This window comes from Coloeus monedula (assembly GCF_965178545.1).
Source record: "Coloeus monedula genome assembly, chromosome: 39".
Lineage (NCBI taxonomy): Eukaryota > Metazoa > Chordata > Aves > Passeriformes > Corvidae > Coloeus > Coloeus monedula.
In genome coordinates this window covers 1,562,207-1,586,232 of record NC_138819.1, presented here as the reverse complement: position 1 = coordinate 1,586,232, position 24,026 = coordinate 1,562,207, and the positions used below count along the sequence as shown (strand labels likewise).

General features: G+C 65.5%; 2 protein-coding genes across 4 annotated transcripts in view; both read right to left on the bottom strand.

The window, feature by feature from the left end:
* The window catches only part of HUWE1 (HECT, UBA and WWE domain containing E3 ubiquitin protein ligase 1), a 91,422-nt gene extending 80,891 nt beyond the window's left edge, over positions 1-10,531 (bottom strand). The window contains exons 1-20 of the mRNA XM_082300275.1: positions 10,427-10,531; positions 9,558-9,624; positions 8,797-8,869; positions 7,783-7,881; positions 6,240-6,446; positions 6,012-6,164; positions 5,854-5,916; positions 4,055-4,132; positions 3,915-3,962; positions 3,705-3,773; positions 3,495-3,594; positions 3,308-3,408; positions 3,080-3,230; positions 1,672-1,799; positions 1,451-1,591; positions 1,247-1,358; positions 1,039-1,158; positions 853-954; positions 684-764; positions 465-571 (exon numbers count right to left, since the gene is read on the bottom strand). Coding sequence (XP_082156401.1) covers positions 465-571; positions 684-764; positions 853-954; positions 1,039-1,158; positions 1,247-1,358; positions 1,451-1,591; positions 1,672-1,799; positions 3,080-3,230; positions 3,308-3,408; positions 3,495-3,594; positions 3,705-3,773; positions 3,915-3,962; positions 4,055-4,132; positions 5,854-5,916; positions 6,012-6,164; positions 6,240-6,446; positions 7,783-7,881; positions 8,797-8,841 — 1,905 coding nt within the window. The 5' untranslated portion in view covers positions 8,842-8,869; positions 9,558-9,624; positions 10,427-10,531. The remainder of the gene's footprint in view (positions 1-464; positions 572-683; positions 765-852; positions 955-1,038; positions 1,159-1,246; positions 1,359-1,450; positions 1,592-1,671; positions 1,800-3,079; positions 3,231-3,307; positions 3,409-3,494; positions 3,595-3,704; positions 3,774-3,914; positions 3,963-4,054; positions 4,133-5,853; positions 5,917-6,011; positions 6,165-6,239; positions 6,447-7,782; positions 7,882-8,796; positions 8,870-9,557; positions 9,625-10,426) is intronic.
* A 1,323-nt stretch (positions 10,532-11,854) lies between these two features.
* Positions 11,855-24,026, bottom strand: part of PHF8 (PHD finger protein 8) — a 28,797-nt gene continuing 16,625 nt past the window's right edge. Inside the window, exons 14-21 of one of the 3 annotated variants that reach the window (XM_082300319.1) lie at positions 23,155-23,306; positions 22,019-22,104; positions 20,216-20,328; positions 18,902-19,152; positions 17,343-17,438; positions 14,924-15,033; positions 13,815-14,202; positions 11,855-12,119 (exon numbers count right to left, since the gene is read on the bottom strand). In XM_082300319.1, coding sequence (XP_082156445.1) covers positions 12,031-12,119; positions 13,815-14,202; positions 14,924-15,033; positions 17,343-17,438; positions 18,902-19,152; positions 20,216-20,328; positions 22,019-22,104; positions 23,155-23,306 — 1,285 coding nt within the window. In that variant the 3' untranslated portion in view covers positions 11,855-12,030. The remainder of the gene's footprint in view (positions 12,120-13,814; positions 14,203-14,923; positions 15,034-17,342; positions 17,439-18,901; positions 19,153-20,215; positions 20,329-22,018; positions 22,105-23,154; positions 23,307-24,026) is intronic. The other 2 variants (XM_082300320.1, XM_082300321.1) reach the window with 2 other exon arrangements.

Below are 24,026 nucleotides of genomic sequence, written 5' to 3'. Positions count from 1 at the left end.
AGCAACAGCTGAAAGAACGAGTGTGGGGACACACGAGGGGACACATGAGGGGACAGGTGCTGAGAGACACCGGGGAAGAGATGGGAGGACAGGTGAGGGGACAGGGGAGGGGACACGTGAAGGGACAGGGGAGGGAACAGGAAACAGAACACGCAATGAGACAAGTGCGGGGCAGGTAACGGGACAGCTGAGGGAAAGAGGTGAGGAAACAGAAACAGGACAGGTGTGGAGACAGGTAGGGGCACAGGTGAGAGCACAGCTGGGGGCACAGCTGGGGCACAGCCAGGGACACAGGTGTGGGCACAGGTAGGAGCACAGCCAGGGGCACAGCTGGGGCACAGCTGGCTGCACAGGTGCGGGCACAGGTGCGAGCACAGGTGGGAGCACAGCCAGGGGCACAGGTGCGGGCACAGCCAGGGGCACAGCTGGGGCACAGCTGGCTGCACAGGCGCGGGCACACTCACGTCCTTGATGAGCAGCGCGTGCAGCATGACGTCGGTGAGGCCGTTGTCCTGCAGCGAGGACAGCAGCGAGGGCTCCTGGAACACGAACACCGTCACCACCTCGGTCGCTGCGGCGGGAGGAGAGACAGGCGGGCACTGAGGGCGGGCGGGGCACCGGCACGGGGCCCCCAAATCGCTGCCCAGCCCGCGGGGCCCGGGCGGGGCCGGGGCGGGGCTCACCCAGCAGGAACAGCGAGGGGCCGTAGTACTCGGCGTTGCTGATGATGTGCTTCAGCGAGGTGGGCAGCGAGCCGTCCATCACTGCGGGGCACACGGGGGGTCAGTGCCACCCCCACCGCCCCCCTGGGGACGTGGGGGGCACAGTTTGGGGCCATCGGGGTGCACCCACCGTGCCGGATGCCGTCGGAGAAGGCGGGGTCCTGGATGGCTTTTTTGAGGAAGTTCAGCATAGATTTGAGCAAGGCGGCGCGCTGCGGGATGCACTGCACTCCTGGGAGGGGGCACGCGGACGGGTGAGCCCCCCGTGGCACCCCCGGTGTCCCCAGAGGGTCCCCCGGCCCCGGGGGGCACCTACCGCCGCGCGGGGACGGGGTGGCGGCGCTGGTGCTGGGCACGGCGGGCGGCGCCGGCGGCGCGGGGTCCGGCCGGGCTTCGGCCGAGGGGCCGGGGCTGCTCTCCATGGCCACGTCGGTCACTGCGGGGGGACGGTGACACCGGAGGGGTGACCGGGACGTGGCGAGAGGGGGGGGGGGGAACACCCCCAGTGCCGCCCCTCTGCTCACCCTCCATGTCCGTCTCCATGTCCTCGCCCTCGGGGAGGGCGGCGGCGGGCGGGCGCTGCACCTTGGGCTTGATGACGAAGGGACACTCGCGGCGGCACAGATCCACCTCGTGCTGGGGGGTGCAAGGAGGGCACAGAGCCTCAGCACCCCAGAAAACCCACGGAGACCCCGAAACCCCCCCTGGCAGCAGGGTGGGGGCAGCACCTCGAGGCGGTAGATGAAGATGGAAAGGCCGCTGTGCGACTGGAAGGCAGCCATGTCCAGGTTGGTGATGAGATCCACCACGCGCACCGCCCGCGTGACGAACGTGATCTGGTCCTGCTCGTCCCCCAGGAACTTGATCACCTGTGGAGGGTGAGGAGGGCGGTGAGGGGGTCCCCAGGGCAGGTGAGACCCCCCCCCCAAGGAGGACGAGGCCGGCCCACCTTGAGCAGCGCCTCCATCATGCCGCAGGACACGAGGGCCTCGCCGCCCGCGTCGTAGCTGGCCAGGTGGTAGAGGAAGGAGAAGAGCGCCGTGGCGAACTGGTGGGGGTAGGGCTCCATGGAGGGGTCTGGGGGGACAGCACCGTTAGGGCGGCTCGCGCCCCCTGAAGCCCCACACCTGCTCAATGTCTGCCCCACACCTGCCCCACACCTGCCCTGCACCTGCCTGGTGTCTGCCCCACACCTGCTCCATTATCTGTCCCACACCTGTCTCGTTACCTGTCCCACACCTGCCCAGTGTCTGCCCCACACCTGCCCTGCACCTGCCCCACACCTGTCTCATTACCGGCCCTGCACCCATCCCCCCGTCTGCCCCCACACCTGCCCCACGTCTGCCCCTGTTCCTGTGCCACACCTGCCCCACATCTGCCCCTCTTCCTGTGCCACACCTGCCCCACGTCTGCCCCTGTTCCTGTGCTACACCTGCCCCACGTCTGCCCCTCTTCCTGTGCCACACCTGCCCCATGTCTGCCCCTCTTCCTGTGCCACACCTGCCCCACGTCTGCCCCTGTCCCCGTGCCACACCTGCCCCACGTCTGCCCCTCTTCCTGTGCCACACCTGCCCCACGTCTGCCCCTCTTCCTGTGCCACACCTGCCCCACGTCTGCCCCTCTTCCTGTGCCACACCTGCCCCACGTCTGCCCCTGTTCCTGTGCCCCATGTCTGCCCCATGTCTGCCCCTCTTCCTGTGCCACACCTGCCCCGTGTCTGCCCCTGTTCCTGTGCTACACCTGCCCCGTGTCTGCCCCTCTTCCTGTGCCACACCTGCCCCACGTCTGCCCCTCTTCCTGTGCCACACCTGCCCCACGTCTGCCCCTCTTCCTGTGCCACACCTGCCCCACGTCTGCCCCTCTTCCTGTGCCACACCTGCCCCGTGTCTGCCCCTCTTCCTGTGCCACACCTGCCCCGTGTCTGCCCCTGTTCCTGTGCCACACCTGCCCCGTGTCTGCCCCTGTCCCCGTGCCACACCTGCCCTGTGTCTGCCCCTCTTCCTGTGCCACACCTGCCCCATGTCTGCCCCTCTTCCTGTGCCACACCTGCCCCATGTCTGCCCCTCTTCCTGTGCCACACCTGCCCCATGTCTGCCCCACACCTGCCCAGCCCTGCTCCATACCTGCCCAGCCCTGCCCCACACCTGCCCAGCCCCACCCCAGCCCTGCCCCAAACCCGCCCGGCCCTGCCCCAGCCCTGCCCTATGTCTGCCCCACACCTGCCTACTACCTGTCCAGCCCTGCCCCACACCTGCTCCACACCCGCCCCACACCTGCCCAGCCCCACCCCAGCCCTGCCCCACACCTGCCCAGCCCAGCCCCACCCCATGCCCGCCCCCCGGCCGCCCGGCGCTCACCGATCATGGCCTGGATGCAGTTGCGCACCAGCACGGGCAGGAAGCCGTGGTAGGAGGCGGTGCCGGTGCAGTCGATGATGCTGCTCAGCTTCGGGGTGCGCTCCAGGTGCACGATGGACGTCAGCGTCCGCAGCGACGCCGCCTTGATGTCCTGGGGGAGGGCAGGGGGTCAGCGGGGGGGTCGGAGGCGTTCTGGGGGGCTCAGGGAGGGCTCAGGGGGGGTCTCACCATCAGCTGCTTGTCGGTGATCTGCAGCACGTCCACCAGCTCCTCGATGAGCCCGTTGTACAAGATGCTGTTGGCCGACTCCTGCAGCGCGTTGGAGTACACTGCGGGGACGGGGGGGTCACCCCAAAGCCCCCCAGAGCCCCCCTAATCACCCCCCCAATTAACCCAGCCCTTAACGAAGCCCCACCCAGGATGGAGATGGCGTGGAGCCGCGCCTGCACCGCCTGCAGCCGCTTCTTGTGGTTGGAGAAGCCGTGGGCCAGGCGGATGTGGGTGAAGAGCAGCATCTGTGGGGGGGGGGGGGGGACACGAATTTGGGGGGGGTCAGGGAGGGTCTGGGGGTCACCCCTCCCACCCGTGTGTGCCCCCAGGGTCCCCTCGTTGTCACCCCTCACACCTGCTTGTCCTTGGGGATGCTGTACATCTTGGTGAGCGACTCCATGATCTCCGAGGGGCTCTCTGAAATCTGGGGGGGCAGGGGACAGAGAAATTGGGGGGCAGGGGACAGGATTGGGGTACAGAGGGACAAAAGGGCGGTGCAGGGTTTGGGGGGGTCCCAATCAAAGCAGAACTCCCCTCCCCAAATCAAGGTGCCCCCCACGCTCACCTTGTCCAACTGCTCTATGTGGATGTAGTGCAAGGTGGTGCTGGTGGCCTGGGGGGGGTCACAGGAGGTCAAAGGGTGGCCCCAGTGTTTTGGGGGCCTCCTCGTGTCCCCACGTGTCCCCGAAGTTCCCCATCACTCACCCTCTTGTCCACCTTCACCTCGACGCCCGGCTCGGCGTAGAACTCGAAGTGCAGGGTGGTGGCGCTGGGGGGGTATTTCTGGGTGGGGGGGACAGGGGGGTCAGCAGGGTCCCCTCCCCCATAGGGACACAGCCAGGCTGGGGGACACTGGAGGTTTGGCAGAAAGGGGACAAAGGGACACAACGGGAGGGACAAAGCAGGGGGGGACCCTAAATGCGACACAGGGGGGACACGGGAGGCGGTGGGGGGCTCCGGGATGTGACACGGGAGGGACAGGACAACGCTGGGGACACCTTGAGGGGGCATGGGACAGTGCTGGGGACACCCTGAGGGGACAGGGGACAGTGCTGAGAACACCCTGAGGGGACACGAGACAGTGCTGGGGACACCCTGAGGGGACACGGGACAGTGCTGGGGACACCCTGAGGGGACACCCTGAGGGGACAGGGGACAGCGCCAGGGACACCCTGAGGGGACAGGGGACAGCGCTGGGAACATCCTGAGGGGACACCCTGAGGGGATAGGGGACAGTGCTGGGGAAGGTGGGATGGCATCAAGGAGGGGACAAAAGCACACAGGGCGGCATTGGGGATCTCAAAAGGCGTCACAGCGAGATGTGACAGGGTAAACACAACAAAAGGACCCCTGAGCACCCTGAGGGGACACAGGACAGCGCCAAGAGAGCCCCGGAGGGTGCTGGGGGACATTCGGGGCTCCTGAGCTGCAGCAGGGACACACAGGCCAGACCTGGGGAGCCCAGGGCGTGACACGGGCACACAGGACAGCGCAGGGCACCCCAGTATGGCACCAGAGAGAGGGGACAGAGCCCAGAGCAGCCACGCAAAGGGGGCAGGGGACAGCACTGGGGGACCCTGAAAGCAGTGGGGACCCCAAAACGTGACAGGAGAAGACACAGGAGAGCACGGGGGGACCCCGAGATGTGACAGGAGGGGACAAGAAAGAGCACTGGGGGACCGTGAAAGCAGTGGGAGGACCTGAGATGTGACAGAACAAAACACAGGAGAGCACTGGGGGACGCAAAGAGCAGTGGGGACCCAGAGATGTCACAGGAAGGGACAGGGGACAGCACTGGGGGACCCTGAGATGGGACAGGAGGGGACAAGGGACAGCACTGGGGGACCCTGAGATGCGACAGGAAGGGACAGGGGACAGCACTGGGGGACCCTGAGATGTGACAAGAAGCCCAAGACAGTGTTGGGCACCTCAGGATGTGACAAACAGTGCTGGGGGACCCCAAAGCACCCAAAGGTGACACGGGACAGCACAGGGAGACCCCAGGACACAACAACGGGATGTGTGCCAGTGGTGGGGAGCCCAGGGTGGCACCGGGGCACACTGAGGGCATTGGGGGGGACCACGGGACATGAGAAAAGACACAAGAGAGTGCCAGAGCTAGCAGCACACGATAAAGGGATGTGGGATGGTTTGGGGACCCCAAAACAGGACAGAAGGGCACAGGTGAGCTCTGGGGACCCCAGGATGGGACAGGAGGGCACAGGTGAGCTCTGGAGGACCCCAGGGCAGGACAAGGGGGCACAGGTGAGCTCTGGGGACCCCCAGAACAGGACAAGGGGCCAAAAATGAGCTCTGGGGACCCCCAGGACAGAACAAGGGGCCACAACTGAGTTCTGGGGGACCCCCAGAACAAGACAAAAGTACAAAGGTGATTTCTGGAGAACCCCAGGACAGGACAAGAGCACCCAGCCGAGCTCTGGAGGACCCCAGCACAGGACAAGAGCACCCAGCCGAGCTCTGGAGAACCCCCAGGTACCACTCACCATCATGTGCAGGTCCCGGCAGCACTCAGCCAGCCCGAAGCCGTTCTCCTTTCCACCCCAGCTCTGCAGGGAAACCAGCCCAGCTCAGCCCCGCCCTGCTGGGCCCCTCCCCAAACCCCCCAAAAACCCCCCAAAAACCCCCCAAACCCCCGCCCCACCTCGGCCAGGTGCTGCAGGCGGGCCAGCAGGGGCCCGCGGCGCTCGGAGCCCAGGCGGGTGATGTAGTTGGAGCGCTTGCTGAACACGTAGAGCAGGTTGAGCACGGCCAGCACCACGTGCATGTCCGAGGAGGCCAGCAGCGTGGTCAGGTGCTGCGGGGACAGGCGTGTCAGGCAACTGGGGCAACTGGGACAACTGGGGAAGGGGGGGGAAGGGGCCGTGCCCACCTCGATGGAGCTGTAGAGGTGGCGGGAGAAGCTGTACTCGATGAGCAGCGCCGTGAAGTTGAGCAGGGCCAGCAGCAGGGCCTTGAGCGGCTGCCGCTCGGGCCGGTCGCAGGCCAGCATCCAGCTCATGGCCTCCACTGGCCGGCCGGCCTCGGCCAGCAGCGCGTCGAAGCGGTCCAGCAGGTCCACCCAGTGGTACAGCTCGCACTGGGGAGGGGGCACAGGGGGTGAGGAATGGGGCTGGGGGCACAGCCTGGAGCCCTGAGCCCCCCGGGTCCACCCAGAGCCACAAACTCCTGCCCAGCCCTCCCAGTGCACCCAGTGGGGTACAGCTCACACAGGGGGTGAGGAATGGGGCTGGGGGCACAGCCTGGAGCCCCTGAGCCCCCCAGGTCCACCCAGTGGGGTACAGCTCGCACTGAGGGGGCACAGGGGGTGAGGAATGGGGCTGGGGGCACAGCCTGGAGCCCCTGAGCCCCCCACACCCACCCAGTGGGGTACAGCTCGCACAGGGGGTGAGGAATGGGGCTGGGGGCACAGCCCAGGCCCCAACCCAGCCCAGCTCCCCATGAACCCCCCCCCCCACCTCGCAGGGGGGTCCCAGCCCATGAGCCCCCACATCCCCAGGGGGACCCCAGAACCCCAAGGAAGCGCCCCAGCATCCCCAGTTGCCCCCCCAGTAGCAGCTGGGCCCCGTTCCCAACACAGGGCAGGAAAAGAGAGTTCTGCTCTCTGCTCCCGGTGGTTTTGGAATCTGGGGGACAATTTGGGTCCTCCCCAGGTGTTTGGGAGGGAACTGCGGTGCCCCCTGGGCGTTTTGGGATCTGTGGGGTGTCCCCCCGCTGGTTTTTGGGATATTGGGGCTCCTCCTTGGAGTTTTGGAGCTCTGGGACAAAAAAGATCCGCAGCCCAACAGCTCTGGGGGGAGGGAAACGGGGAGGGTCCCTTCTGGGGCACGGGGACAAACTGGGGTACCCCCCACTGGTGACCTGGGGGACTCAGGGGGTGCCCCCTGCCAGTCCAGGGGGGCTGGCTGACACCCCAGGCCCCCTCCCCAGTTCTGGGGCTCCAAAGCAAGCGGGGTCCCAGCCCCGTGCTAGGAAATGGGGGCACCGCTTCGGGGGAGCTGAGAGCACTGCTGAGAATTCCCAGCTGCAGGAAAAGCAATTAAAAAGTGGGGTGACCCCCAAGATTACTGAGAAGGGCAGGAAAGGACCCTTCCTGAGGCTCCACAAAAACCCCCAACTGCAGCACCCCAGGGCTGAGAGCTGAGCAAGGGCTCACAGTGTTCAACCCAAACCAGGGACCCCCCTCACCTGGGGAACACCCTGGGGTACCACCCTCCCATTCTGGGGGTGCCAGGGTGACCCCCCTGCCCCTGGCACTGACCGGTGTGGGGACGAGCTCAGCATCGCCCTGACAACCTCTGGATGATCCCTCCAGAAATTCCGAGGCCTCCATCCTTCTGGACCTCCCCCCCCCAGGTTTTTGGCCCCCCCCAGGTTTTTGGGGACCCCCCCGCAGATTTCGGGCCCCCTCCCACCTTCCCGATGTTCCATGTCTTGATCTGCTGCAGCTCCGTCACCAGCTGCTCGTCACTGCAGCCCTTCAGCTTCTCGATGAGGGCCCGGCAGTCGGCGGGCTGGGGGGGACAGGGAACTCAGCCCCCCGTATCCCCAACCCCCCCCCGATGTCCCCAACCCCCCCCCGATGTCCCCAAACCCCTCCTGATGCCCCCAAACCCCTCCCGCTGCCCCCAAACCCTCCCCATGTCCCCAAACCCCTCCCGCTGCCCCCAAACCCCTCCCGCTGCCCCCAAACCCTCCCCATGTCCCCAAACCCCTCCTGATGCCCCCAAACCCCTCCCGATGTCCCCCAACCCTCCCCACCCCCCCAGGGTGTCCCTGATTCCCCCCCCCACAATCACTGCCCCGATGCTCCTCGAATGTCCCCAACCCCCTCCCGATGTCCCCAACCCCTTCCCAATGACCCCAAACCCCTCCCCATGCCCCCCCCAGACATCTCCGATTCTCCCCCCAGGGTCTGCCTGATCCCCCCACTCCTCGCAGTGTGCCCCCCACAATCACAGCCCTGACACCCCCTGAGTGCCCCCAACACCCCCCGAGTGTCCCCAACACCCCTCAAGTGCCCCCAACCCCCTCCCCAGGTGTCCCCAACACCCCCTGAGTGCCCCCAACAGCCCCCGAATGTCCCCAACCCCCCCTGAGTGTCCCCAACCCTCTCTCCAAGTGTCCCCCCCCCCCCCAGTGAGCGTTCCCCCCTTTCTGAGTGTCCCCAACCCTCTTCCCAGGTGTCCCCAACACCCCCCGAGTGTCCCCAACCCCCTCCCCGAGTGTCCCCAACACCCCCTGAGTGTCCCCAACCCTCTTCCCAGGTGTCCCCAACACCCCCTGAGTGTCCCCAACACCCCCTGAGTGTCCCCAACCCTCTTCCCAGGTGTCCCCAACACCCCCTGAGTGTCCCCAACACCCCCTGAGTGTCCCCAACCCTCTTCCCAGGTGTCCCCAACACCCCCCGAGTGTCCCGTCCCCCTCACCGCCTCCGTGGGGGTTTTCTTCAGCTTCGTCCGATCCACTTTCATTTTGGGGGTTCCGGTCCTCGTGCTCTGCCTGTGGCCACACGAGGGGGGAGGGCGGGGTCGCACCGGGAGCCCCCCCACCCCCAGCGGGTCAAACCCCCTTCCCCTCCCCCCCCCCCCGCCGCTGCGGGGCTCCCCCGTGTCCCGACAGGGCCTCGCTGTCCCGACAGGGCCTCGCTGTCCCGACAGGGCCTCGCTGTCCCGACAGGGCCTCGCTGTCCCGACAGGCGCCGCGGCGGCCGCGGCCGATGACGTCGCGGCACCGGCTGAACAATGAATGTGCAAAACCCCGCCGTGCCCGGGGGGGTCGCCTGGGGGCCCCCCCGAAACCGCCCTCACCCCTCCGCTCCCCCCCTCAATTAACCCCGCGGCGGTGACGAGGGGCTGTAATTAGCGCCTGTAATTAGGGGCTGTAATTAGGGGCTGACGCGGCCGCGTGCCGGGGCTCCCCCGCCCCCCCCCTCCGGTCCCCCCCCCCCCCCTCCAGCCCGGCCGGTTCGGTGACAGTGACGCATCACATTGGGGGGGCAGGGGGGGCCCGGGGGGTGACAAAAACCACCTGGAGGGTCCCGTGCCGTTCTCCCTCCCAAAACAGCTCCGGAAAAACCCCCCCGACAGGAGATCCACCCCCTACCCCTCCCCCACGCTGTCTCACCCCCCCCCCCCAGGAGGTTTTGAAGCCCCCTCCCCCCGGAGGAACCGAGCGGGGCCGCCCTTACCGGGAATCACTCCCAGTCCATCCTCGGCCCGGCCCGGTCGCTGCGAGGGGGAGGGACCCGGGAGCTGCTGGGGGGAGGGGGGGGAAATTGGGGAGGGGGCTGTGAGGTGCTGGGGGGTTTGGGGGTCCCGGGTGAACGGCGGCTGAAGGATTGGGGGGGGGGGGGGGGATGGGCAGCGATAGAGAGGGAGCAGTGAGGGGGTGATGCCAGGAAAGGGATCCCCCAAATCGCAGCGTGTGGGGAGATGAGCGCCGGGAAAAGCCCAGCCCGAAATCAGAGTTAAATACTATAGGGGAAAAGCGCTGGGGAGCCAACGAGGAGACCCCCGAACCCTAAAGGGGCTGAAGAAGAGGGACCCGAAATGCCGGGGGTAAATCCCGGCGAGCTGCAGGAAGAAAACGGGGAACGTGGGGGGGCCCTAAAAGGGTCCCCGAAATGTCGGGAAAGCGCTGAGGGAGACCCTGAGTAATGGGAGGGGACTGAGAGAGCCTAAAAACACCACCGGGGTGCCTAAAGAATGGAAAGGCGAGAGAGCATCGTGAGGGAACCCGTAAAATACGGGGCACCCCTAAAAACGTGAGAAGACTAAATCGGGGTGGGGGGGGCAGCCAAACACCCTAAATCTCGGCGGGGAGCGCCTGAATCCCGGCAAGGGGGTCCCGTACCGGGGGAGCCCCGGGGGGGTCGGGGGAAGGGGGGCCGTGAGGGAGGGAAAGGGGCCCCCAAATCACGGGAGGCCGCTGGGGAGTGGGGGGGGCGGTGGGAGGGGGGGGGCGGGCCCCTCATGACGGAGCCGGGCGCCATTTCCCCCCTGCCGCGGGCCCCGCAGCGGCACCGGGCCGAGCCCCCCGCCCCGCCGGCCCCGGTACCTTCTGCGGGCGGGGAGAGCAGGGGGGGGTCAGAGCCCGGCCCGGGCCCGTCCCGCCGCTGCCGCCGCCGCCATCTTACACTGAGCCCCGGCCGCGGCCCGAGATCCCGCGAGAGCCGCCACAAATCCCGCGAGAGCGGCCGGCGGGACGAGGAGGAGGCGGCGCCGCGGGCAGAGCAGGGGGCGGGACAACGCCGCCGGCAGCCAATGGGAACGCGAGAGGCGCAGGGGCGAAGTCTCGCGAGAGCGCGCCGAGCAGCGGGGCGGGAGCTCGGGGAGCCTCGCGAGATTTCGTGAGGTGTATGGGGGAGGGGAGGGGGGGGTCCCTCACAGATCCCGCCTCGTACCGAGGGGAAAATGGGGGAGGGGGGCGGAGGGTCAAGGGAGGCGAGGCCCTGCCCACCACAGAGGGGCTCAATCCCCCAGCTCCCCTCACAGGCCGCGGGCCCCGCGCCGTTCCCTCAAGCACCGGCACTCACCGGCACACTGATGAGCGAGATCTCGCGAGGCGCTGGCACTGCGGCCCCGAAGCCTCGCGAGAGGCGCGCGGAGAGAAGCGAGACCGGCAACGGGACCGGGCCCGCCGAGGGGGGGGGAGGAGGGCGGGGGGAGCGCGGCCGCTGCCTCAGCGGCGGGAACGGCGGCGGCGCGCGCGGCTCTCGCGAGAGCGCCGGCTGAGGGCAGCGCGAAATCTCGCGAGAGCGCCGGCTGACTGAAGAAGAAGATGATCTCGCGAGAGCGCGGGCTGAGGGGAGCGCGAGGTCTCGCCCGGCGGCGCGCGCTGCGGGGGTCACGTGACCCAGCCGGGGGTCACTTTTTCACCAATTCCGGGATTTTTTTGTTTTGGTTTTTTTTTTTTTTCTCCTTTTTATTCTACAAATACAAAAGGGGGGCGGGGCCGCGGCCTCCGGACACGCCTACAAAACCGGGGCAGCCAATGGGAAGCGGCTCCGCCCCCGTCAATCAACCTGAAGACACTTGGGGGAGGGGCAACAAAAAAAATCCTCAGCGGGGACCAATCAAAAATGGCTCCGCCCCTTCCGCAGCTGTGGGGCGGGGCTTGGCCAATCGCCTGAGCGCGGGAATGAGAAGGCCCCGCCCCCTGCTCAGCCACAGCCAATGGGAGGGCGGGAGCGGCGGAGGGCGGGGCCAGGCTGCAGCCCAACCCTTTAGGGGCGTGGTTTGTAGCTCGTTTTTGTGGGCGTGGCTTGTCGTGGCCACGCCCCCGTGGCGATGGTATTGGCCAGTACAGGCGGTGGGCGTGGCTCGGGCGGCATTGGGGGCGTGGTCTCGGTGGACCCCGTGTTTGTGGGCGTGGTCACGTCGGAAAAGGGGCGGGGCCTGGTGCAAGCCACGCCCTTTTAGCGGGCACACCATCGCTACCACCTCGTGGGCGTGGCCCCGCCAGGCCCCGCCCCTCCGCGCGGCCCCGCCCCAGCTCCTCCCTCACAGCGTGGGTGGGCGGAGCCTGGCAGGGCGTGGTCGCTCTCCAGGCCCCGCCCACCGCGGCCGTGTCCATCCCCTGGGCTCTGCGGTGCCGTGGGCGTGGCCGAGGGTGGGCGGGGCCGGTGTGGCCACGCCCCTGGGCGTGTCCGGGCCCCGCCCTCAGAGCAGCAGTTTCCCGTTGCGGTGGATCTTGAGGATGCGGCCCAGGCGCTGCTTGGCCGTGGCCAAACCCTTCCGCGGCCGCTTCCCTGCGGCGGCACCGAGGCGTCAGCGGGACGGGGCCAGGAACCCCCCAGAGCCCCCAAAACAACCCCTAAACCCCCTCAGAGCCCCCCAAAACCCCCTCAGACACCCTCAGAACCCATTAGAGCCCCCCCAAACCCCTTCAGAGCCCCCCAAAACCTCCAAAAACCCCCTCAGAGCCCCCCAAAACCCCCTCAGACACCTCAAAAATCCCCTCAGAGCCCCCCAAACCCCCTCAGACACCTCAAAAATCCCCTCAGAGCCCCCCAAACCCCCTCAGACACCTCAAATAGCCCCTCAGAGCCCCCCAAGCCCCCTCAGACACTCCCCACAACCCCCTCAGACACCCCCAGACCCCCCTGCAGCTCCCCCGCCCTCTCGGCGCTCCATGAACCGACCCCAAAGTCCTGTCCAGACCCTCTCCGGAGCCCCCAAAGTCCATCAGACCCACCTGGAGCCCCCTCAGCACCCCCAAAATCCTCCAGATCCTCCCCAAAACCCCCTCCAAACTCCCCCTGGAGCCCCCAGACTCCATCAGACCCACCTGGAGCCCCCTCAGCACCCCCAAATCCTCCCCAAAAACCCCCTCAAAACTCCCCCTGGAACCCCAAAAATCTCCCTGGAGCCCCCAAACTCCATCAGACACACCTAGAGCCCCCTCAGCACCCCCAAAATCCTCCACAAAAACCCCTGAAAACTCCCCCTGGAGCCCCCAGACTCCATCAAATCCCACCTGGAGCCCCCTCAGCACCCCCAAAACCCCCAGATCCTCCCCAAAAACCCCCTCAAAACTCCTCCTGGAACCCCAAAAATCTCCCTGGAGCCCCCAAACTCCATCAGACCCACCTGGACCCACCTCAGCACCCCCAAATCCCCCCGGATACCCCCAAATCCTCCCCAAAAACCCCCTCCAAACTCCCCCTGGAGCCCCCAGACTCCATCAGACCCCACCTGGACCCACCTCAGCACCCCCAAAACCCCGTGATCCTCCCAAAACCCCCTCCAAACTCCCCCTGGAACCCCAAAAAGCTCCCTGGAGCCCCCAAACTCCATCAGACCCCACCTGGAGCCCCCTCAGCACCCCCAAATCCTCCCCAAAAACCCCCTCCAAACTCCCCCTGGAGCCCCCAAACTCCATCAGACCCCACCTGGACCCCCCTCAGCACCCCCAAAACCCCCAGATCCTCCCCAAAAACCCCCTCAAAACTCCTCCTGGAACCCCAAAAATCTCCCTCGAGCCCCCAAACTCCATCAGACCCCACCTGGAGCCCCCTCAGCACCTCCAAAACCCCCAAATCCTCCCCAAAAACCCCCTCAAAACTCCCCCTGGAACCCCAAAAAGCTCCCTGGAGCCCCCAGACTCCATCAGACCCCACCTGGAGCCCCCTCAGCACCCCCGGATACCCCCAAATCCTCCCCAAAAACCCCCTCCAAACTCCCCCTGGAACCCCCAAACTCCATCAGACCCCACCTGGACCCACCTCAGCACCCCCAAAACCCCGTGATCCTCCCCAAAAACCCCCTCCAAACTCCCCCTGGAACCCTAAAACTCCCCCTGGAGCCCCCAAACTCCATCAGACCCCACCTGGACCCACCTCAGCACCCCCAAACCCCCCAAATCCTCCCCCAAACCCCCTCCAAACTCCCCCCAGACCCCTCAAAACCCCCCCAGATCACGCCCAGCCCCCTCCCCCTCTCACCGTGGCTGGGGGGGGCGGTGCCAGGGGGTGCCCGGCGCTGGCTCAGGAAGACCCCCGGGGCCATGGGGGTGGGGGCACGGCCCGGCTGAGCCCCGGGGGGGGGTCCCGGCCCCCCCGGCCGCGCCGTGTACTCGTGGTCAGCCAGGCTGGGGGGGTACGGCGGCTCCGGGGGGGGCTCCGGGGGGGGCTCGGCCTCGGCTTCGCCCCCCCCCAGCTCCGCTTCCGGCTCCGGGTCCCCCTCGGGGTCAGGCTCGGGCTCTTCGTCCTCCTCATCCTCCTCTTCTTCCTCCTCCTCTTCCTCTTCCTCCTCCTCTTCCTCCTCGGGGGAGGGGGGCGAGGGGGGGCGGCGCTTGGCCGGGCCCTTCCTGCGCTGCAGCTTGCGGTGCTCCTGGGGGGGGGGAGGGGGGTTTATGGGGGGGTTGTGGGGTCTGACCCCCCCCCCCAAACCACCCTAAATAGCCCCCAAGTGCCAATCGCCTCCAGAACCACCCCCCTGGATCCCCTAAATGCCCCCCCCCAACCCCAAATCACTCTGGACTCCAGAAATACCCCAAAAACCCCCTGCACCCCCCTCAAACACCCCCTGGACCCCCTAAAAGTCCCCCTAAACTCCAATTACCCCCCAAAGTCCCCCCCAGTGCTCCCAGTGCTCCCAGTTCACCCCCTGGGCCAGTCTGACATCCCCAAATCCTCCCCCGACAGCTCCAACCCCCCTGGATTCCCACCCCAAATTCCCCTAAATGCCCTCTAAACCCCAATTCCCCCCCCCCAGTGCTCCCAGTGCTCCCAGTTCACCCCCCTGGGCCAGTCTGACATCCCCAAATCCCCCCCCAACAGCCCCAATCACCCTCAAACCCCCCTGGATTCCCACCCCAAATCCCCCCAGACCCCCTAAGTGCCCCCCTAAACACCAATTCCCACCCCAAAGTCCCCCCCCAGTGCTCCCAGTTCACCCACTGGGCCAGTTTGACACCCTCAAATCCCCCCCCCAACAGCCCAAATCACCCTCAAACCCCCCTGGATTCCAGCCCCAAATTCCCCTAAATGCCCTCTAAACCCCGATTCCCCCCCCCAAAGCCCCCCCAGTGCTCCCAGTGCTCCCAGTTCACCTGCTGGGCCAGTTTGGCGGCGGCGGCCGCCAGCCCGGTCTCCACCGAGGCCACGCGGGTCCCCTCCCGCACCGGGCGGCTCTGGCGGGGCAGCGACGGCGTCACCCGAGCTGGGCACAGCGAGAGAACCCCAGGTGAGGCGGGGGCAGGGGGGGACCCCGAAATCGGACATTGAATAAAGGGGGGACACCCGAAATCGGACACTGAATAAAGGGGGGACACCCCGAAATCTGACGTTGAATAAACGGGGACACCCCGAAATCGGAGCAGGGAATAAAGGGGGGACACCCCGAAATCGGAGCAGGGAATAAAGGGGGGACACCCCAAAATCACACATTGAATAAACGGGGACACCCCGAAATCGGAGCAGGGAATAAAGGGGGGACACCCCAAAATCGGAGCAGGGAATAAAGGGGGGACCCCGAAATCGGAGCAGGGAATAAAGGGGGGACCCCGAAATCGGACACTGAATAAAGGGGGGACACCCCAAAATCACACATTGAATAAAGGGGGGACACCCCGAAATCAGACATTGAATAAACGGGGACACCCCGAAATCGGAGCAGGGAACAAAGGGGGAACACCCTGAAATCGGAGCAGGGCAAGGGGGGAACCCTGAAATTGGAGCAGGGAATAAAGGGGAGACCCCAAAATCAGACATTGAATAAAGGGGGGACCCCGAAATCAGAGCAGGGAATAAAGGGGAAACCCCGAAATCGGATATTGAATAAAGGGGGGACACCCCGAAATCAGAGTAGGGCAAGGGGGGACACCCCAAAATCACACATTGAACAAAGGGGGGACACCCCGAAATCAGAGCACAGGGCAAAGGGAGGAACCCCAAAATCAGACATTGAATAAAGGGGGGACACCCCAAAATTAGAGCAGGGAACAAAGGGGGGACAGCCCAAAATCAGATCCCAAATAAAGGAGGAACCCCAAAATTGGAGCAAGGCAAGGGGGGAACCCCAAAATTGGAGCAGGGAATAAAGGGGGGAACCCTGAAATCAGACATTGAATAAAGGGGGACACCCCAAAATCAGAGCAGGAAATAAAGGGGGGACACCCCAAAATCAGAGCAGGGAATAAAGGGGGGACACCTCGAAATCGGAGCAGGGAATAAAGGGGGGACCCCGAAATCGGACACTGAATAAAGGGGGGACACCCCAAAATCACACATTGAATAAAGGGGGGACACCCCGAAATCAGACATTGAATAAACGGGGACACCCCAAAATCGGAGCAGGGAATAAAGGGGGGACCCCGAAATCACAAATTGAATAAAGGGGGGACACCCCAAAATCGGAGCAGGGCAAGGGGGGAACCCTGAAACTGGAGCAGGGAATAAAGGGGAGACCCCAAAATCAGACATTGAATAAAGGGGGGACCCCGAAATCAGAGCAGGGAATAAAGGGGAAACCCCGAAATCGGATATTGAATAAAGGGGGGACACCCCGAAATCAGAGTAGGGCAAGGGGGGACACCCCAAAATCACACATTGAACAAAGGGGGGACACCCCGAAATCAGAGTAGGGCAAGGGGGGACACCCCAAAATCACACATTGAACAAAGGGGGGACACCCCGAAATCAGAGCACAGGGCAAAGGGAGGAACCCCAAAATCAGACATTGAATAAAGGGGGGACACCCCAAAATTAGAGCAGGGAACAAAGGGGGGACAGCCCAAAATCAGATCCCAAATAAAGGAGGAACCCCAAAATTGGAGCAAGGCAAGGGGGGAACCCCAAAATTGGAGCAGGGAATAAAGGGGGGAACCCTGAAATCAGACATTGAATAAAGGGGGAGCCCCGAAATCAGAGCAGGGAACAAAGGGGGGACACCCCGAAATCGGAGCAGGGAATAAAGGGAGACACCCCAAAATCAGACATTGAACAAAGGGGGGACACCCCAAAATTAGAGCAGGGAACAAAGGGGGGACAGCCCAAAATCAGATCCCAAATAAAGGAGGAACCCCAAAATCAGGCACCAAATAAAACGGGGACACCCCAAAATCAGATCCCAAACGAAAGGGGGACCCCCCAAAATCAGACATCGACCAAAGTGCAGGGACCCCAAAATCAGATCCTGAACCAAGAGTGACACCCAGGCACTGAGCCAAGGGGGACACCCCAAAACGAGACTGTGGCAAAGGGGAGACCCCCCAAAATCAGACTCCAAATCCAGGGAGGGACCCCAAAATCAGACGCTGAACAGAGGAGGAGGAGACGCCCCGAGGGGGTCACCCCAAAATCAGCCCCTGCCCCGAAGGAGGAGGGACCCAGGACCCCCAGGGACCCCAAATCCCCCCCAAACCTCCCCCAAAATCCCTGAATTTCCCCTCAACCCCCCCCTCCCCCCCACCTGAAGCCCCCCAAAACCCCCTCAAGCCCCCCCAGAACCCCCCCAGGACCCCCCCAAACCTTTGGGGCTCCAGGGGGCGTCGTCCGTCACCTTCTTCTTTTTGGGGAGCGATTTGAGGGCGGGGTCGTCCTCGTCTGACTCCAGCGAGGGGTAAACTGGGGGGGGGGGCAGGAAAAGGGGGGGTCAAGGGGGTCCTGAGGGGGTTTGGGGGGGATTTGGGGAGGTTTGGGGGGGTCCTGAGGGGTTTTGGGGAGGTCCTGAGGGGGTTTGGGGGGGATTTGGGGAGATTTGGAGGGGTCCTTGAGGGGGTTTGGGGGAGGTTTGGGGGGTCCTAGAGGGGTTCGGGGGGGGTTCCTGGGGGGGTTTGGGGGGGATTTGGGGAGGTTCAGGGGGTCCTGAGGGGTTTTGGGGAGGTCCTGAGGGGGTTTGGGGGGGATTTGGGGAGGTTTGGGGGGTCCTGAGGGGTTTTGGGGAGGTCCTGGGGGGGTTTGGGGGGGATTTGGGGAGGTTCAGGGGGTCCTGAGGGGTTTTGGGGAGGTCCTGAGGGGGTTTGGGGGGGATTTGGGGAGGTTTGGGGGGTCCTGAGGGGTTTTGGGGAGGTCCTGAGGGGGTTTGGGGGGGATTTGGGGAGGTTTGGGGGGTCCTGAGGGGTTTTGGGGAGGTCCTGGGGGGGTTTGGGGGGGATTTGGGGAGGTTCAGGGGGTCCTGAGGGGTTTTGGGGAGGTCCTGAGGGGGTTTGGGGAGGATTTGGGGGGTCCTAGAGGGGTTTGGGGGGGGTCCTGGGGGGGTTTGGGGAGGTTTGGGGGGATTTGAGGAGGTTTGGGGGGTCCTGGGGGGTCCCTGATGGGGTTTGGGGGGTCCTGGGGGGGTTCAGGGAATCCCTGGGGGGGTTCGGGTGGTTCTTGAGGGGCTTTGGGGGCACAAAAAGGGGGGGGTCAGGAAAGGTTCAGGGGGTCCCGGGGGTGGGATTGGCTCTGGGGGGGGGGTCCTGGGGGTGGGGTTCCCTGGGGGGGGGGGGGCGGGGGGGGGGAGTCCCAGTTGGATCTTGGGGGGATCCTGTGGGGGTTGGGTTCCCTCAGGGGGGGTCCCAGTTGGATCTTGGGGGGACCCCAGGGGTGGGATTCACCCGGGGGGGGTCCCAGGGGGTGGGATTGGCTCTGGGTGGATCCTGTGGGGGTGGGATTCCCTCAGGGGGGGTCCCGGTTCCCTCGGGGGGGGTCCCAGGGGTGGGATTCACCCGGGGGGGGGTTCCCAGTTCCCTCAGGGGGTTCCCAGGGGTGGGATTCACCCGGGGGGGGGGGTCCCGGTTCCCTCAGGGGGTTCCCAGGGATGGGATTCACCCGGGGGGGGGTCCCAGGGGGTGGGATTGGCTCTGGGTGGATCCTGTGGGGGTGGGATTCCCTCGGGGGGGTCCCAGGGGTGGGATTCACCCGGGGGGGGGTCCCAGGGGGTGGGATTGGCTCTGGGTGGATCCTGTGGGGGTGGGATTCCCTCGGGGGGGTCCCAGGGGTGGGATTCACCCGGGGGGGGGGTCCCAGTTCCCTCAGGGGGGTTCCCAGGGATGGGATTCACCCGGGGGGGTCCCGGTCTGTATCCCCCCCCTCCCCGCAGCACTCACTGTACTCGGCGTCCTTGAAGCAGGCCCCCAGGCTGTCCTGCTCGTCCAGGCTGCCCTCGGCCTCGCTGTCCGTGCTCCGCGGGGCTGGGGGGGCTCTGCGGGGCCCCCCCGAGCCCCCGGCCCCGCCCCTGTCGGGCCCGGTGGCCCCTGGCCACCAGCCGGGGGGGCCCAGGGCGGTGCCCGCGGGCAGGTTGGCCATGCACAGCATGCCCTGGATGGCCTCGCGCGTGCTGGGCGACGCGGGCGCCTCGCTGGGGGGGGGCCGGGGGGGGGAAAAGGGGGTTTGGGGGGGTCAGGGCACATCTGGGAGTCCCAAATGGGAGCTCAGACAGCCCCAAAAAGCCTCCAGGGAGCGGCCAAAAAAGGAGCTGTGAGTCCAAATAACGCCCAGGGACCCCCCAAAAACCAACCCATGGTCCCAAATAACACCCAGGGACCCCCCCCAAAAACCCCCAGGGACCCCCCAAAAACCAACCCATGGTCCCAAATAACGCCCAGGGACCCCCCCAAAAACCAACCCATGGTCCCAAATAACGCCCAGGGACCCCCCAAAAACCTCCAGGGACCCCCCAAAAACCAACCCATGGTCCCAAATAACGCCCAGGGGCCCCCCAAAAACTTCCAGGGACCCCCCAAAAACCAACCCATGGTCCCAAATAACGCCCAGGGGCCCCCCAAAAACTTCCAGGGACCCCCCAAAAACCAACCCATGGTCCCAAATAACGCCCAGGGACCCCCCAAAAACTTCCAGGGACCCCTCCAAAGCCCCCAGGGACCCCCAAAACCCAACCCATGACCTCAAATAACCCCCAGGGGCCCCCAAAAAACCTCCAGGGACTGCCCAAAAACCAACCTATGACCCCAAATAACCTCCAGGGACCCCCCAAAAACCTCCAGGAACTCCCAAAACCCAACCCATGACCCCAAATAACCGCCAGGGGCCCCCAAAAACCTCCAGGGACCCCCCAAAATCCAACCCATGACCCCAAACAACCTCCAGGGACCCCCCAAAGCCCCCAGTGACCCCCCCAAACCCAACCCCAGCCCCCCCAAGCCCCCAGGGACCCCCAAAACTCAACCCACGACCTCAAATAACCCCCAGGGACCCCCCCAAAACCCAACCCATGACCCCAAATAACCCCCAGGGACCCCAATAACCCCCAGGGACCCCCCCAAAACCCAACCCGCGACCCCCAAACCAAATCCCAGCCCCCCCTGAAACACCTGGGGACCCCTCCCAGCCCCCTGGGGACCCCCAACTCCAGCTCAGCCCCCCCTCAAAGCCCCCCCCGAGTCCCCCAGGCCCCCCCAAACCTGAGCTGGGGGTACTCGGAGCCCCCCACTTGCCGGCTGGCCTTGAGCAGGTCCAGGATCCCGGCGCTGCCCCCCGCGCCCCCCTCGTCCTCCTCGTCCGTGGTGTAATCCTCCTGGGGGGCAGGGGGTCAGAACCACCCCAAAAACCAGCCCAAACTGCCCCAAACTGCCCCAGACACCCCGGGACCACCCCAAAACTGCCCCAAAATACCTCAAACACCCCGGAACCACCCCAAAACCAGCCCCAAACACCCCAAACCAGCCCAAACTGCCCCAAAATACCCCAAACACCCTGGAACCACCCCAAAACCAGCCCCAAACACCCCAAACCAGCCCAAACTGCCCCAAAATACCTCAAACACCCCGGAACCACCCCAAAACCAGCCCCAAATACCCCAAACCAGCCCAAACTGCCCCAAAATACCTCAAACACCCCGGAACCGCCCCAAAACCAGCCCCAAACACCCCAAACCAGCCCAAACTGCCCCAAAATACCTCAAACACCCTGGAACCACCCCAAAACCAGCCCCAAATACCCCAAACCAGCCCAAACTGCCCCAAAATACCCCAAACACCCTGGAACCACCCCAAAACCAGCCCCAAAATACCCCAAACACCCCGGAACCAGCCCCAAACTGCCCCAAAATACCTCAAACACCCCGGAACCAGCCCCAAAACTGCCCCAAAATACCCCAAACACCCCGGAACCGCCCCAAAACCAGCCCCAAAATACCCCAAACACCCCGGAACCAGCCCCAAACTGCCCCAAAATACCTCAAACACCCCGGAACCACCTCAAAACCAGCCCCAAAATACCCCAAACACCCCAAAACCGGCCCCAAACACCCCAAACCACCCCAAAACTGCCCCAAAATACCCCAAACACTCCAAAACCACGCCAAACACCCCCAAAATACCCCAAAATCACCCCCAAATACTCAGAAATACCCCGAATACCCCAAAAACACCCCCAAAATACCCCAAACACCCCAAACCACCCCAAAACCGGCCCCAAAATCCCCCAAAAACTGCCCAGAGCCCCCCAAAACCCCCCCAGAACCCCCAAAAAACCCCCCCAGACCCCCCCAAAAACTGCCCAAAGCCCCCCTAGGATCCCCCCTGAGCCCCTTGAGGCCCCCAAAGCCCCCCTGGGACCCCCCCAAAGCCCCCCTGGGACCCCCCAAAGCCCCCCAAAGCCCCCCTGGGACCCTCCCAAAGCCCCCCAAAGCCCCCACAAAGCCCCCCAAAGCCCCCCTGGGACCCCCCAAAGCCCCCCTGGGACCCCCCCAAAGCCCCCCCCAAAGCCCCCCTGGGACCCCCCAAAGCCCCCCTGGAACCCCCCCAAAACCCCCCTGGGACCCCCCAAATCCCCCCAAAGCCCCCCAAAACCCCCCCGGGACACCCCCAAAGCCCCCCTGGGACACCCCTGGGACCCCCCAAAGCCCCCCTGGGACCCCCCAAAACCCCCCTGGGACCCCCCCAAAACCCCCCAACCCCCCTGGGACCCCCCAAAGCCCCCCTGGGACCCCCCCAAAACCCCCCAAAGCCCCCCTGGAACCCCCCAAAGCCCCCCTGGGACCCCCCAAAGCCCCCCTGGGACCCCCCCAAAGCCCCCCAAAGCCCCCCTGGGACCCCCCAAAGCCCCCCTGGGACCCCCCCAAAGCCCCCCAAAACCCCCCTGGGACCCCCCAAAGCCCCCCTGGGACCCCCCCAAAGCCCCCCTGGGACACCCCCAAAGCCCCCCAAAACCCCCCTGGGACCCCCCAAAGCCCCCCTGGGACCCCCCAAAGCCCCCAGCCCCACCTCGATGTCGAAGTCGACCTCCCCCGGCTCCCGCACCCGGTTGGGGTCTGAGCAGGGCTTGGCCCGGGGCAGCTTCCGGGGGAGCCCTGGGGGGACCCCAAAAATGGGGGTTGGGGGGGGCAGAGACCCCAAAAACGGGGGGGGGTTGGGGGATTTGGGGAGGGGGGGGGGTGTCTCGGGAGGGCACCCCAAAAATTGGGGGTTGGGGGATTTGGGGGGGGGGGGGGGGGAGGGGGAGGGTCTTAGGAGGGCACCCCAAAAATGGGGGGTTTAGGGGGGTTTGGTGGGACCATAAACCCCAAAATTGGGGGGTTTGGGGGGGTATAAACCCCAAAAATGGGGGGGGTTGGGGGGTATAAACCCCAAAAATGGGGGGGGAGGGGAGGGTCTTAGGAGGGCACCCCAAAAATGGGGGGTTTGGGGAGGTTTGGGGGGGGGGGCATAGACCCCAAAATTGGGGGATTTGGGGGGTTTGGGGAGGACCCTAAACCCCAAAATTGGGGGGGTTGAGGGATTTGGGGGGGGGGGTCTTGGGAGGGCACCCCCAAAATTGGGGGTCTGGGGGGACTTGGGGGGCTGTGAGAGGGGTGGGAGGGGTCCCAAAGGGGCTTTGGGATGATTTGGGGGCTCCAGGGGGGGCTGGGGTCAGGTTTTGGGGGTTTTTGGGGGAGGTTTGGGGGTGGTTTTTGGGTGGTTTGGGGCAGGTTTTGGGGCTGGTTTTGGGGCTGGTTTGGGGCAGTTTTTTGGTGGTTTGGGGCTGGTTTGGGGCAGTTTTTGGGGTGGTTTGGGGCAGTTTTGGGGCTGGTTTGGGGCAGGTTTGGGGCTGGTTTGGGGCAGTTTTTGGGTGGTTTGGGGCAGGTTTGGGGCAGGTTTGGGGCAGTTTTTGGGTGGTTTGGGGCAGTTTTGGGGCTGGTTTGGGGCAGGTTTGGGGCTGGTTTGGGGCAGGTTTGGGGCAGTTTTTGGGTGGTTTGGGGCAGGTTTGGGGCTGGTTTGGGGCAGTTTTTGGGGCAGTTTTTGGGGCAGTTTTTGGGTGGTTTGGGGCAGGTTTGGGGCTGGTTTGGGGCTGGTTTGGGGCAGTTTTTGGGGTGGTTTGGGGCAGTTTTCGGGCGGTTTGGGGCAGGTTTGGGGGTACCCACGGGGCAGGCGGCGGGGGCCCCGCCGGGGGGGGGTCTCATCGATCTGCAGCTCCTCCTCCGAGTCCAGGTCCAGGGGGGAGCTGGGGGGGGAGCAGGGGGGGGATGGGGGGGGCCGGGACCCCCAGAGCCCCCCGGGGCGGGGCCGGCGGGGCCTGCGGGGGAGGGGCGTCAGCGGGGACCCCCTGAACCCCAAAAGCCATCCCAGAACCCCCCAAACTCCCCCCAGGACCCCTCGGTGCCCCCCCCAAACCCCCTGGGACCCCCCCAGATCCCAAAATCCATCCCAGACCCCCCCAAACCCCCCCTGGGACCCCTCAGTGCCCCCCCAAAACCCCCCTGGGACCCCCTGAACCCCCAAATCCATCCCAGACCCCCCCCAAGCCCCCCCTGAGACCCCAAAATCCATCCCAGACCCCCCCAAAACCCCCCCTGGGACCCCTCAATGCCCCCCCAAAACCCCCCTGGGACCCCAAATCCATCCGAGACTCCCCCCAAAACCCCCCTGGGACCCCCTGAACCCCCAAATCCATCCCAGACCCCCCCCAAACTCCCCCTGAGACCCCAAAATCCATCCCAGAACCCCCCAAAACCCACCCAGGACCCCTCAATTCCCCCCCCAAACCCCCCTGGGACCCCCCCAGATCCCAAAATCCATCCCAGACCCCCCCCCCAAATACCCCCCAGATCCCAAAATCCATCCCAGACCCCCCAAAACCCCCCCCGGGACCCCTCAGTGCCCCCAAACCCCCCTGGGACCTCCCCAGATCCCAAAATCCATCCCAGACCCCCCCCAAACCCCCCCTGAGACCCCTCAATGCTCCCCCAAACCCCCCTGGACCCCCAAATCCATCCGAGACTCCCCCCAAACCCTC